Here is a 15803-nt window from a genome sequence, read left to right as displayed (position 1 = left end):
ATGTGAGTGAATTGAAATATTTTACAAAAGCTGTTTTGAGATGTTACTATTTCAATGAATACAATTCTAGACCACTCTAGAAGAAAATCTCTTGTGGTGTACATTTCACAAATGCTAACTTCTTTAAACAAAAACATTTCCAGATAAAAAAGGGGGATTTGTTAATCCAAACGAGTAGACGCAATGATAGGCTAGGTGACTTACTTGCATGTCTGGCAGACTTTGCACTCAGGACACTGCCACCCAGCCCTCCTTAAAGGAGTCACAGCCATGTCAAGGCAGATCCCATGATAATGCTGTCCACAACTAGTGCAGAAGAGTTGGTCCAATAGATCCCCTGGGCTGTCGCATAATGCGCAATTTGCATCTTCACCAACTGTGGAAAAAAAATGAAGGTGATTCATTTTAATCGTACAAATTACAGGATAGTACAATTGTTTTAGGTAACAGTGTCTCTGAAGAAGTGCTGCTTACATTTTTGCATGGCCAGATCTATGTGTTTTGGGCAGAGGAGTGACAAACTCCTGATATCCTGAAAAGCCCCTGTTGCCCCAGCACAGGGGTAATGGTAAAGTTGAGAACATCCTTCAGCACAGCACTTGATGGATGCTCCAAGGCGCTTACAGTGTGCACAGTGCTGTGGGCAGAAATAAACTCAGAAAAAAAAAAAATCTGTTTTCTTCTACCATACAGTCAATACTCTGGGAGCGTTTTATGGACTGGCTTGATTTTAACTTTCCATCCATGAATATAATTTTCACCTCAAACTCAAGACCCTTGTTAGTAACACTTCAGGTAAAAAAAAAAACTCATGCAGGTACTTTTTCACTTTTTGTGCGATAAGTGGGCTTGGATAGCCACTCTCGAGTTCGAGTGGAACATTTGCTGACAGGCTGCACAACCAATAGGCGGCAAACACAAACACAGCAAAGACCTTTAGCTCATGCTATACGGCTAAGCTGCCATGAGAGCTCAGCCCCAGTTGAGTGGCATGACCTTTTTCATTTCACAGTTGACAGAGCCACAGTGCTGAGCTGACCTTTACCAGAAAGACTGATCCATCAGCTTTACTGTGCCTCAGTGAAGAAGGCTGGCCTTCTCTTGCACATTAAGATTGTGTTAATAAGCATTAGGGCTCGGATGCTCCCGTCCGACTCACCTTTGTGCTCCCTGAGTCAATGGCTCTGTCCACATTAAGCAGAGATTGTCCCTCGCCCTCGAGAACACCTTCGGACCAAGAGGCACAACTCTGATGTGCCCAACATTGCCCTGAAATTTGCAAAACATCAGAAGAAAGGAAACTCAATCACAGAATAGTTTCAAGTATTATAAAAAACAATTTACAAAAAGAAATGCTCATTTTTATTTTAATAATCCAACAAAGGTTGTGACCAAGACTAATATAAATGGAACAAACTCAAAGGCAATGAAAGACAACTATTGCAAATAACCTACTCATTGTATAAATTGTATCAATTTGACCACTGGTATATGCTTATATGCTTTTGAGCTGCAAATATTTCGGCGCAAAATTCTCTGTTATCTCTACGTTTCAACATGAGAAAAGACTAAGAACTGGAGGGTACATTTTTACTGAATGATGGAACCCTTATTTAAAACTGTATTTGGAATTAAAGATTTAACTCAATTTACACCCAAATTAAGGCTTTAAATTTGAAAGCTAATAAAATTTGTTAATAATTGTAACCAATGTAATGCAAACTTTTTAGAGAGGAGAAATGGATTAATTCCCATCTATCAAGATGTTTTTATGATACTGTACCAAAGAAAGTGGATTTGCAATGCGAAGCAGGGAGGTAAAAATAGTGTTCAGAAGTAAAATATATACAAATTATTTTAATTTGAATTATTTGTTAGACATTAAAGCTGGACCCACCTGACTCAAAGAGAGACCAAACATTGAGATCTTGTGGAAGGCCGATGTGAGAGAGCTCATCCCAAATTCGACTTGCTGGGTCTGGATTTTCTTCGCTCTTTGCAGACCTGCTAGAAAACCAAAATGTATAGACGATGAGTTAAAAAATCGTGTTAGTATATGTCAGAATTTCTATTTAATAATAAGATACTCCAAATTTTTGGTAGGGACAGAGGAGAAAGACGAGGATAGCAAATCTTGGCCTCTGCCATATGCATAGAGATACTTGCTTATTGTTTAGTCTAAAGAACTTTTTTAGAACGATGACAGCTCCAAATTGCAGAAAGGAGACAGCCGACAACCCTGATTTGAATGCCAATTCGACAATCCTTTCAGTTAGACGGTCAGCAACCATTAATCAGTCAAAAAGGATTCCAGAAAAACTACCGTAAAATTTGGACTATAAGCCACAGCTTATTTCCCAACCTTTCAACCCTCCGGCATATGCAATCATGTGGCGAATTTACAATTTTTTTCCAATGGTCACCAGGGATGCCCGAGCAGTAAAGGTAAGAGAAAAACACTTGGAATATGTGTCGAGGAAGACCCAAGTGTAATGTAACTTCACGCTATGTGCATTAATAAAACTGGCTTGAACAAACCCTCATCATGGAAAATGGGTAACTCGAAAGCGGAGTGCTACCTACCATTTTGGGAATAATCTTACGAGTCAGTTTATTTGTAAACAGAAATGATGTGGCGAAACGAAACGATCACTAACACCAACATCCAACGAAGCAGAAATGTTTAAGGCGGATCACTTTTTATCTGCCCCGCGACCCTACTGAGGATAGGCGGTGCAGCTAATGAGATGAGACTTTTTATCTGTCGCCATTATCGTATGTTTTGGAATAAATATTTTACAGTTGGATTCTATGGATTGTCCTTAACGTAACAAAGCAATTTTCGAGGACATTCAAAGTTAAAGGCGGCCAGGGGACGTAATGGTGAGTTACCTCGGCTCTAAAGTTTTCGGGTATCTTGTTTCAGAATGTTTGTGATGTTTCTCTAGTATATTTTGAAATAAAAACAATATCTTGAATCCCAAGAGTTTAGGTTTTCCAAAATATATGGCATGACTTATTTCAGTGACTGGTGACATCGTACGGACACGTATTTGTTTATCAAAAGTCCAGCAGGACGTTAAGGGGTTAAGGTGCCACATATTAATAAAACTGTGTACCGTCTTTCTTTGCCAATTTGTCATGTTTCAATGTGGGCCTATGTGGCTTACAGTCAGGTACTGCTCATGCATGCACAAAACGGTTTTTCCTTTAAAAATGTATTGTGTGCGGCTTATAATCATGTGCACTCAAAAGTACGAATTTTACGGTACTTACTTGGTAAGTGTCTGCTGTCCTGAGGTGGTCTCGCCAGCCACGTGTGGCTTAGTGGACCCATTGCCATTACTGCCGTAATTTATTGGGTCCTCCGCGGCTTTATGTCTGAGGAGCTCGTCGAGGGTCAGCGTGGTGCTGAACACTCGAAGTTTTCCCTGACCCAACAGGCTACGAGTCCCGCAGTAACAAAAGGCACAGAGATGCTCACTGTAAAAAGTAAATTAAAAGAGAAAAGTATTTTTAATAATTCTTGGAGAAAATAGCAATTACACTCTGCCCTTACATTGACACATTTTATTTGAACAATTTCTTAGGGCTTGCTACGAAGCTCAAACAGACACCGCACAAAAAACTGAAAACTTGTGCCAACACTACCTCATACGAATATAATGGTACTCATGTCTATGTTCTTGCCATGTCGACTGCACTACGTTTACTGCTCACCTTGCACAATGTCTGACCATTTCCTTTTTTCTGCACTATGATGTCTATGTTTGCACCAATGCATATGCTGACTATTTTTGCACTATGATGACTTTGCACCAAATGCAATATTGCACAACCCTTACGATACCAACGGTATCACGACAACACTATATGTAACATCCCACATGCCGACATTTCTTGTGTAAATACCATGTAAATTATAACTATAGCCTTATCCCCCTTGTTTTATAACCTTATCTTATCTGTTCCTTTATCTTCTTGGCTCATACCTCACTGTGAATGTGTAAAACTGGAGTGTCATGCCCAATTTCGTTGTCACAATATGTTAACCCATTTTGTAACAATGACAATAAAGGTATATTCTATTCTATTCTATTCTAAATTAATGCCATGTAAGCTGTGCATGCAGATTTTTGTGGAAGGTAGAAGTAAGAAGAGAGAGGACCCATCTGAGCACCTCGGGCAGAGGACTGGAGGAGGATGCTGCTTGGGAGGGTGGGATGGAATCCCGGAGCTATGCCCTTGCACAATAGCATTGCCCTTTACACATTGGTCAACTGCTGTTCAAACCTCATATTGTTAGAATATGATATATTGAAATTGTGAATGTACTTAATTGCTGTTAAAAGTGTCCATAAAAACTCATATTGTTGGGATATGATATAATGAAATAGTGTGTTTAATTGCTGTTAAAAATGTCGAAACAATTGTTAAAACGTCATATTGTCAGATATAACGAAATTGTAAATATGCTTAATTGCTGTTAAGATTGTCGAGAAAAATTGTTCAAACCTCACATTGTTTATTTGCTGTTAATACTGTCAATAAAATTGTTCAAACCAAAAAGCATGCAGATTTTTAAATAAAATGAATTTAAAAAAATACTGCCTATTGACAATACCAAAATTGACTGAATTCAACTGCAACAATGAGAGGCTTGACATCTCCCAACAACGATCAACTCTTAATTTTAGAATGGAGTTACACCTAAATTAAGAATGCTGTTACAAACGTTTGTATATGGATGCTCCAAAAAACGTTCCAAATCTATTTGGATAAATGAACAGCATACAATTTTAATCAATGGTTAATGGCATGGGTCGGGAATCTATGGCTCTTTTCATGAGTACATATGGCTTGGAGACAAAATCAACTCACGCAAAAATACATCCAGTCTTCCAAATATATTCAGCAAAGTCAGTTCAAGTGCTGAATATTAACAAGCACCAGTATATCTAAATGGTTCGGTCCAGTATATAAGGAGCATACTTCCACACTGCAGTTTACAGTCAAGGTGTCACACCAGCAGACCTCTTTTTGGCTTTATGTTCCTAAGGAAATCATTTAAATAGAAGCGCATTAAAAACTTAGTTTTACTGTTGAGACACTTTATGATGAAAACCTACAGAAGAAAAAGTAAACAGCCATAAACGCCAGCCAAGCACACAGAGCAAATTGATTGGGTGATTAGTAGAGGTGGGCGGAACCATGCACACAGCGCACCTCTCTCTGCACCAAAGGTATATACGTCAGTATTCTCGTTTGCAAAAAAAATGAAGGGCAAAATCAGCCTCAATGATCTTAAGTAATTGGGAGAGGTAGACAACTTGAAAGTGGTATATTTGATGACATGGAATACACGCACGGGTATGATTCTCATTACATCAATTTTATCAAATCATCTTTAGTCACACAGTGAACTATAATGCGCTCAAAAATTTGATTTTGTCTGGAAAGCGGGTTTGGCGGTTTTGCTGAAATTTGTCCAAAAATATATGGTACACCTTTTCCCAAAAACTATTGAAAATATTTTTGAAATATATTGCTATTATGGTTTTTGGGGTAAATATGTTCCTGACCCCTGGTATATAGAGAACTGCACACTAATACAATTACAACAATAAGCACAGTATACAGGTAGTCAGTTTGAAATCACTGGGCTAAAATCAAGGCAGATATTAAAAATGTTACATTCATGGCCAAAGTATGAATTAAAATTTTAATTTTAAAATTGTTTGAATATTTACTCAAACACAGAAAGCAAAGAATATTTCACATGAAATCAGAATCAAAGGCTTTGTTATTGCTAACCTGCTTTGGACTCCTCTACTTGCTGGAACAGATGGTTCTGCAAGAGTCTCAACTGGATCGCTCTGGGCCAGTGGAGGAGAGTGAATGTCCTTCTCTGGCGCATCACTGCTCACCACTTCCACAGTCTCCGCTGCTTGAATTTCTTTTTATAAAGGTGATGGAAAAACGAAAAGAATGAGCAGTCTGTAAAAATCATACTATGGAAATGGACCTGTCATATCTAATATATTGGCTATACTACTAATACTACATCGGTTAAAAAGAAAAATTGGATACATGTGTTATCTTCTGACTCATTAAATCTAAATAAACACAGCTGCATGTAAAAGATGAATATTTAGTCTATGTTAAGGCTGAAGAGCTTAACGCTCATATCTGATTTTTTGGTAGAATTCAATGTTTTTGTGAGATTGTTCACATTTTCAACTTAATGCAACTTGTATGCAATGTCCTGTGACTTTTATTCTGTGTCCTGTGTGAACGCCAGAAGAGCACATGTAATGTCACACGCATTACACTCAGTGTTCATGTATGTACTCATGGATGCAAACGGTGAAGCGCATCTAGCAATTTGAAAGTTATAGATCAACCGGAGGCTCACATGGTTAGATGTCCCCCCTAAATCTTAAACCATATCCATTGAATGCTCTGTGTTTTTGTCCGCCATGATTGTTGATTACTTTGTTTCCTTCTGCCTTTTGATAACATGTAGTATGCGTAAATACATCCCGTCTGTTCACACTGCAGTCAGCTTCCAAAGGATCAGATATGAAACTGATTAAGAACCACATATAAAAGTGACGTGGGTTTGGTGTGAAAAAAAATAGGATTTTCCTAAACCTAGCCTTATTCATGCTGATTTGTTGCTTCTTCTGTCAGTCAACCTGCTCGCCCTTGTGTAAGCTAACACAAATTCCCACGTTAGAACCAGGGACGTTGTGATGGACTTTGTGATGATTTAGACATCAAATGATTGCACAATGTTTACAAATAAGCTGAGCATGTTTTTGGAACTCAATAATTCTTTTAGCAATTCTTTCTTGTACCTGTTGCGAGTCGTGACCGACTTCAAAAGATCTGCGTGTAGCAAAATTGGGAGAGAGCTCTCCCTTCTGTACACAATAATATGCTTTGCAGACAATCCAAAAATCTTTCGATTGTAAGCGATCCTTATAACGTGAAGTCCTTAACAATCTAATATTGCTCAATCTCTTGTACATCCATATTCAATTTTTAATGCTAGATGACAAAAAAGACACTGAGAAACTACAGCAATGTTTTTTAGATTAATTAAAACGATCTCATTTTTCATCCATCAAACCATGCACACATCTGGTATTTATTTTTTGTGCCAATTACTGAATGTCTCGCCGTTCTCTACAACACTTGTAGTCTTATCTTTATTTCTCTTTGAAATCTTTATTGCATGTCTCTTATGGAGAGCCAAATCCAATCGTGTTGCATACTATGTTTCGCAAGGTTTATATCAAAGAGAATAAGACAATTCACTTCACTAAACAATGCCCATCACAATGTATTTTTGACAGTTGTGAAAAACATTGCAACAGTCCGTAATAGAAAAAAAAAAAATATATATATATATATATTTACATATTATATATACATATATAGATTTTTTTTCCAAGCTATTGAAGATCCTCACTTCCATGGGTATCTTAAAGCAAAATAAACAAAAGTACAAATGGAAAACCATATAATGTACAATACTACACTAATTAACACATTTTAAAAGGCACTAAGACGTTTTGAGAGAATGATGGGATATTAAAACGCTTTTAAGGGGCACTAGGCCTTTATCCTGCTGCCCTCAAAGCCTATCTTAGTGTGAAAGAAAAGGTGGAGGTAGGGAGTAAAAGGCTAAGAGTAGGGGGAATACAAATTCAATGCAACTCAAGTTGAACCTTTTCATTTATAGCCATGAAGAGGAAGGTCACGGTACCATGAAAAAGCTCTCATCTATCTTCCACTAAATAGGCATTTCACAAAACCAGGAAAGTGTAGTCTTACCTGTGTCCTGAGGGCCAATAGACTTTTTTATCTCTATTCCGTCCATACTTTCTTCCTCATCCATGATAGCACTACCTCTTGTGCGGCCCCTAGGACAAAACATAGGAAAATAAGAATTTATGCAAAAAATGCAAATTCGATTTTGCCACTGTAATCATTGGATGTGGGGGAGAAGAAGGAGCAGTTAAATGTCAAATGTGTCAATGGCAATAAATATCATAAGTGCTGTTAGGGAAGGGTACATTTTAAAAGTATTAAAAAAAGTACATGCCTTAGTGTCTGTCATTACGTTTTTCTGGTTTCGGCATTTTGCAATCTGCATGTTACCTTTTTAGATGGAACACGTAGCAAAAAGAAAAATAAACAACGAAACAACAATTTTTTGGTAGAATTTTGTCAAATTACCCAGGAAAAACATTTATCCGAGTGTAAAATATTATATTTAGCAAAGAACAATGTACTGTGTGCATAAAAAGAAATACAATAAAAAGACAAGTAGAGCCACCTAGGTCACCCCACTTCAATAGACTGACCCAAAAGAATGTAAGAAATCGCTCAAAATTGGGAATTAAAAAATAAAATAAAAATAAATCTGCAGTCAGAAAATCTGATTGCATATTACCTCATACAAATTGCATTCATACGCGCACACAATAAATAAAGAGCATGAAGGCCTTGTCAGCATCCTCTTGTCGGCTGAGCGGCTGTGCTGACATTATCTAGAAAACAACACGTGGCTAACACAATTGTGGTGGATACAACTGTTAACATGCTAAACGGGTAAGGACATACCGCCCAAATGTGAGCAGTTATGTCTCAGGGGTGCTTGGAATGCACTCAGAGGAGAAGGAGATGGCAGGATATAGGCTGGCATCATTTTCGTTGTCACCAGAGAATAGAGAAAATAAAACATCTGAAGTGGCTGGATGCCAAATCAACTCCTCCCTTGAAATAACTTCCATTTCAAGATAACAACTCTCAAGTAAGAGAGTAAACCCAAATGTTGCCTGCCAGCTTTACCTAAAGCCTATGTGGGATTTAACCATCCCAAAAATTTACACAGGACAAGTTTATTGTAATATTAAGTACAAGGCTTATATAAATATGACACACACAAGCCAAAAGGTAGTGAATCACAGTTGCAAAGGAAAATATGTGCATCCCTGCATTTGTTAATGAAAATACTCTGATAATCAATCATAAGTATACAACGACATAACCAATTATAATTTGGTTTATAAATATGTATTACGCCAAGACCCAGTTTACCATTCAAAAGGTTTGCTTATGAAGATAGAATTTACTATTCATATTAATATAAATAAATGGACAGAAAAATATATACTGTATCTACATAAACTTAATCTTTGTTGCAAATGGCAAAATCTCAATCAAAATTAGGATTTTATCACAAGGCTCCTGACTACATCATAATTTGATGCTAGATCAGGCTCTGTTAAACATGTGATTATTCTTCATAACTTTATTGGTCACAATTTTTATATGCCTATGTATAATTGTGGAGTAGACGTACGCAAAAAAGGCACAAGGTAAAGACTGTGAGGGTCCTCATGTCAGATACAGCGTCAAAAAGCTGTCTACTTTGTCGCCAAATTAGAAACTTTTACATAAGCTTGATAGGAAGTCAGCCACATCATTAGAGGATTTTTTTTTTAACTGTTCGAATAGAACCGAAAGTATGTTGTCTTTGAAAGCTTGCATATTACGTACATAGTTTGACGTGAGTAGGACATTTAAGAAAAAAACAACAACAAAAAAACAAGCAGAATTGCAGGGAGGAGTGAATAACAATCTCTCATAATAAAATTCTTAAAACACACGACTTAAGCATATCCATAGTACTTCCTGCAAGTTATGTATATGTTTCAATACAATGAAATAAAGTGGTGTTATTTACTTGTAGTGCTTAACAAAAACCATTGCTACTGGGTAAACTACAGTTTGAACACCTAAATGTTGTGGTCTTGCTTCTGCAGCTTTACAGGCATTTACTGCCCACGCACCTTACATAAATAGTGACGTAGAAGTACTCAGCATGCAAAATCTAATGACGTATATTCAAGAAGTTGCACAGAGATGTAGGAGCTTCTGGTGAGCATGTATCCATTTATTTTGATAATAATAAGAGAATATTGGAGATTAGTCATGTGCCCCTGAGAAGAGGAGCGTACTGAATTTATTGATTTTTTGCAAAGACTTAAAAATTATGTTATGTTTTTCCTCAATTGGCTTTTGTGGACAAGTCCTGCTTACTTGTCCCAGTGGCATGAAAGTGTGCAAGAGATTTTTCTTCCCTGGCTGGACATACAACTGTAGTCTTTGCCAAAATGTTTGTTTTGGGTGGATATAGATCATTGCAAGACCAACCAGATATGGTGACTGATTTCTTTTTATTATCATTTTGGGAGAGCTCAGTGTATCTGATCAGAGATCAATAGCATCATTGCTTCTTTTTTTATGTTAATGTGTGTGTGTCCCCTGTTGTATATAATACTTTGGTCATTGAAGTGTATTTTCAACTTTGAATGGTGACAGATTTTAATCAAGTTGTTCAATCTAAACTGCAATTTATATTGGACCTTGGATTTGTATCAATCGTTTTGAAAATTCAAAAACCTCTTTTGCCTAGAAATAAAGAAAATAACTACATCACAGAAACATTATTGAATGTGTTGTGTGTAAAATAAACCATAGGTGCACAACTATGTGTTAGTCTTGGTATTAGTTTGTATATATCCTCTGATAAACGTTTTCAGTGCAACACAAGCAGAGCGCTGTGCAGGCGGTGTGACTTTTCATCTTTGCATCTCTGCCCCCACCCCCCTCCCCAGCCCAGCCAGACCTAAGCAACAGTGGAGGGGAGAAAAGTGAAAATAAGGCTGTGGGAAGTAGTTCCAGCTAGCAGCAAGCTCCCTGGAAATCATGGGACAATTGGTTCTGGAATGGACTTGCCAGGATATTGGAGCTTGGGTAAACAAATACATTCAAACAACTATCTCTACAAGACATTTAGGTTGATGACTGATTAGGTATTGACTAGTAAGTCAGTCAAAACAGAATCATTTACAAGATATTTGCTAAAACTTTTGTTTTAAAAGATTTTAATTAAAAAAAAAAAAAACTTCCGGCACATATAGTATAAAAGTCTAACTCAAAGTACTGGAAATTACATTAGGCGGTTTTTATCAACACAAAATTCTTATTTCAGGGCAATGATTTGTTCACTTAACTTGGTTAAGTTTCAGCTCCTTGTGTCAAAGACTTTCATCAAGGCAGGTGATACATTATGGGTGTCGAGCTGCCTTTCCTGCATTTTTATCAGATTATGTAAAAAAAAAAAAAGTAAAGTAGTTCATTTCAAACTTTCCTCATGGTCTTCCATTCAGCAACAACCTGATTTAGCATTGAAAGCTCACTACGCACAGTACAAAATATCCATAATTAAAAACCTTTAGGGAGTCTAACATTGAGTTCTGCTGAAATCATTCATATTATTAAAATACTACAAGAAAGTTTTGATTTAGTTAGCCGCAGGGAAGTAGACAATTATGTAAGAAATTGTAGATGACGACTCACATAAGTGACACTACCTCTTCTTTCATTCATATGTCAGCAAATGGCCATTGCCAGTCGTGGCTTGACTGGCATTCCTTAAATTTTAACCGTCAAGATTTATAACAATTACATGGACTCATCAAAAAATTGCAGTTTTAATCTGGGGGGATGGTCAAGCTGTGATGGAATCCAAAAACCTGACATTGTGGTCCAGGTTCTCACCAGTGAATACGACAGCCAAGAGTCTGTCATGGCATCGACACATACACAACAAGAACTATTACAAGCTTTCTCTAATACAACAAACTAATTTACCATATAAACCATTTGAATTAAAATTTTCTTGGGAAAAAAAAACCCCAGCTATTTTCACAACAGGCAGATGTATGGATATTACACCATTTCTTCTTTATGATTATCCACAACGGCAAAAATGACTAAGTTCTTGATTCTCCACCAACAGATTGTTCCCCATGTTTTGCCTTTGGACTGTTCCACAGGTCATTGTGTTCATTCTTATAAAACTCGCAAAGAACGGTCTCCATTAAAACAATGACTACCCCCAGAATTTCAAATTTCGCTAGGTTAGCGTCTAATATCAAACAGGCCCAAGACAAAAGACTAAACAAAAGTACAGAGATTCTTTGATTTTTGTGGTTAATGGGGATGGGAATCAATTGCGAAAACTGAAATCCACCAAATATTGTTGCAGTTTGTGTTTTTGCCGACTTAGAGAAAGAAAACACAAAAAACAGTTTTAAAAGGTATAACAAATTTGAAATTAGTCTACGTTTCTTTTTTTTGGGCCCTTGCCCAATTCGAGAAAGAGAAAAAAAAGACAGAAAGAGAAAAAGAGGAAAAGAAGGAGAGAAAGGGAGAGATATGCATAGTTTAGGCAGCATGAAGAAAGGAGCAGGACACAAACTCTTCTCAGCAAGATGCACTAAAACATACAGCATATGTCCCATTACAGTATAAAAGACGCTATGATATGAATTGGGCAATCGGCATCGGAAATCTGATGTCAAGAGGTGCTGCCCAATCGGCTTGAATATTGGCTGACCGAAACATTCCTCGTTGGTGCAGGAAGTGGTTTATTTTTCATATGATCCTTTTCTTTTGAATACATATTTTTTTAAGCGAATGAGTGAAACAGGGATAACTGAAGCGCGAAGTAGCGAGGAGTCTCTTTAAATTAAAAAAAAAAGATCTTTAACATATACCCAAAACATACTTTTTTCTGCTCTTAAAGGAGGCTGAAAGATGTGCCTGAGGTAGGCAGGCAGTGCCAGCATCCTTGCGTGGCCTGCCACGTGGTCGCTTGTCAGCATGTGTGGGACACTCTGTGGATCTTGCCCCTTCACGGTTGGAAGGTGGTGAGGGTCCCTGGTCATAGGGTTTCACCGTCTGTTCCACTGATGACATTCTGACACAAACAAGCAAAGACGCTATGATGGTGTCATATTTTCTCGGGCATTCCAATCTGAAATGTTCCCATCAGTATGCATTTTCTTTGTTTATTTTGATGCCACATTGCAAACTACATTTTAAGGAGCATCAACTGAATTTGAAAAAAAAATATGAGTTCTAGTGCTTGGACTGCAAAAGAAAACACTTTCTTTCCCAAAAGTACAAATTCACTTATCCAGTGTAATGTTGAGGGTGCCACTGACATTCAAATGTGGATTTTGCCCATTTTAAGATGAGTACAAAGGTCGTATCATTAGGCGCAAGATATTTTCACCCAGCAGCCATACGGATTCCTAATAATGCATTTACATCATGTTAGCATATTTTGAAGGCCAACCTCTCATTATATTAGGGGATGGTGTAATTGTAATCTGTGCAGTCTTTTGAGATGTTTTGTGATTAAGGGCTATGCAAATAAATGTAACTTGACATATTTTGGCTATACTTTTTTGAATACAATTCCAGTATTACTAAACTGCTCGGGAATCAATGGCTTGCGACCCATATATGGCTCTTTTTATGAAAATATCGGGCTTGGGGATGAAATATAACTTTTTATCGAAAGTTATATGGGGATCCAATTGTAGTACGTGCGAAACCAAAACAACACTGACTACCCGTAGGATTTAGACAAGTATATATAGGACACGGTATGAACTACAGTTTACAGTCAAGGTGTCACACCAGCAGACCTCACCTCACTTTGGCTATATATCTTTAAAGAATCTTTTATACAGAAGCTCATTAAACAATCTATGACACTTTATGATGAAACACCACAAAACACCCAAAAAGTCTAGCAAAGCACCCAGAGCAATTTGATTGGGGGAGTGGTAAGAAGGGCGAAGCTATACGCAGCGCCCAGCGCCACCTGCACTGAAGAGAAATACTTTGGTATCCTCTTTTGCAGTATTTTGTGACATTTTTTTCAAATTATCTTTGCTCGCATCTTGTTTGAAACCAACATTTAGGACAAAAATGACAAATGTCAAAAAGAGCCTCAACAGTAGTGGGATGAGACAAATTTTAAGTGGTATAATGATATTGATACGAGAACATATTTTTCATTTCTTACGTTCTATCAAATCATCATCAAATTAAATGTGCTGAAGAATTAGCTCATGTCTGGAGAGTGGGTTTGGAGGTTTTGTTGAATTTTGTTTCAATATATATGGTGTGGCTCTCTCTCAAAAAAGAAAAAGAAAAAAAGAAATAACTATTTTGCTTTTTGTCTCTTGGCTCAAAAATGTTAACAACCCCTTGTGTATGTGGGGAAAAAAAATCAAAATGAATATAACTAAAATACGAAAGTTCAATCAAGCTGCGGTTTTTGTTTATCGGCCAAGCATTTCAAAATGTTCAATTTTTGGTTTCTGACCCTGATTTTAATTTCGGTGCATCACTAGATATACCAGTGCAATGTGCATCACAGCTACTTTCATACTACGTTTTCCAATCCCAACAATGTTATTTGTGTATATTGTGGTATGTGTTTGTATACAACACACACTTGTTTATAACATGCACCCTAATTTTTGATTAAAAACCAGTTTAAAATAAAGTTCATTTTTTCTTATCTCAAAGCATAGTAAGTGACACATGTTGTTGAATATGTGCAGTCACGATTAAAATAATTTATTGACAGCCTAAACTATGAAAAGTAAATGCCAACATTAAATTTACAAAGTATTTATTTAATGTACTTCAAAGTCAGATTCATTATCAGATACACCTTGTTGTGCTTTTTTTCATCTCTGCTACCGTAAAAAAAATAGTGTGATGATGAGATATAATCGAATGTCTTTTTATATGTCCTCTATATCACTGGTATTTTGATGGTTAAGATTTGGAGTTCTCACAGACCAAAGTTCAATTCCCGTTGGTAATGTAATGTTTTGTGATTGTTGTCTGGAATATTTTTAACTGATCAATCCTTGCGCAAATACGGTTATAAAACATCGTAACCTTGTGGGTAATGGACACCCAAACTGTGTTTTTTTTTTTTTAAGGTAGTAAAAAAGGTACTTTATACACAAATAAATATGATAAACATTTTGTAGTGCTGTGCTTTTCTTTTGCAGCGCACACTTCATATCAAGTAAGATAAATTAAGAGTTTATGATTGTTGCTATTGAGTCTGTGTTACTTATATCGGAAACATATCTTATTTTCTAAAACTTCAGCTGTTAGCATGTACTTGTAGTTTAAATGCCAACCGTAGCCTTGCAAACACTGCGTGGGTCGAAAATAAAAGCGGGAATTGCAAACAATAGTTGGGCATATAATCAAAGTAATGTTTTAAATACATTTAATTATTCATGTATCTATTGTTCTTGTAGGAGAGGTATTTCTCAATGGGATTAAGGCTACAAGTCAGAATCAACCAAGAAATGCTGTGTATTCTACTTAATAAGCAACATAACGAGGGTCGCATCAAAGATAATTGCCGCATATAACGTTTTTTTTAGTGCAGAAACTGAACAGTTCAATAAGCTCTATTTTTCAAAATGAGATAGGCCCTGGTGCTGTGGAATGCTCTGCCTCCGGAAATAAGATATGCAACCTCTGTGGAAGAGTCTGAATCTAGACTTAAGACCCACTTCTATTTAAAAGCTTATGATTTATGCCCATCTCATACTTTTCTTTTGTTTTTTCCGACTGCCTGGCTGGTGGTGCTACGAGGGAGAAGGACGATTCGAGATGAGTCAGTGGACCAGCGTCTGGACCTGAAGCATGACAAAGCCTGCATCGACCAGCCGGCAGAGATGTAAAGCTATGTCGTTGCTTTCAAGGACTTTTTTTGAGTATTTTACAGGCTTGAGGCGTTGTTGTCATGCACTTTCTGGACAAACTTCAACATGCTACCTATTGTTTTCTTATATTGATGTTCATTTTGTTTTGTGTACCGTTACCCA

At 36.9% G+C, this 15803-nt stretch overlaps 1 protein-coding gene across 1 annotated transcript in view; it reads right to left on the bottom strand.

Moving 5' to 3' along the window:
- Positions 1 to 15803, bottom strand: part of kmt2cb (lysine (K)-specific methyltransferase 2Cb) — an 81916-nt gene that overhangs the window by 54621 nt on the left and 11492 nt on the right. The window contains exons 2-9 of the mRNA XM_088338008.1: positions 12653 to 12844; positions 7843 to 7931; positions 5815 to 5956; positions 3277 to 3483; positions 1898 to 2007; positions 1160 to 1269; positions 475 to 637; positions 205 to 376 (exon numbers count right to left, since the gene is read on the bottom strand). Coding sequence (XP_088194134.1) covers positions 205 to 376; positions 475 to 637; positions 1160 to 1269; positions 1898 to 2007; positions 3277 to 3483; positions 5815 to 5956; positions 7843 to 7931; positions 12653 to 12844 — 1185 coding nt within the window. The remainder of the gene's footprint in view (positions 1 to 204; positions 377 to 474; positions 638 to 1159; positions 1270 to 1897; positions 2008 to 3276; positions 3484 to 5814; positions 5957 to 7842; positions 7932 to 12652; positions 12845 to 15803) is intronic.

Source organism: Urocampus carinirostris, chromosome 1, assembly GCF_059441175.1.
Source record: "Urocampus carinirostris isolate Australia breed hairy pipefish chromosome 1, RoL_Ucar_1.0, whole genome shotgun sequence".
In the NCBI taxonomy this organism is placed as follows: Eukaryota; Metazoa; Chordata; class Actinopteri; order Syngnathiformes; family Syngnathidae; genus Urocampus; species Urocampus carinirostris.
Note: the sequence above shows the minus strand (reverse complement) of the source record. Positions and strands in the feature narration are given on the sequence as shown.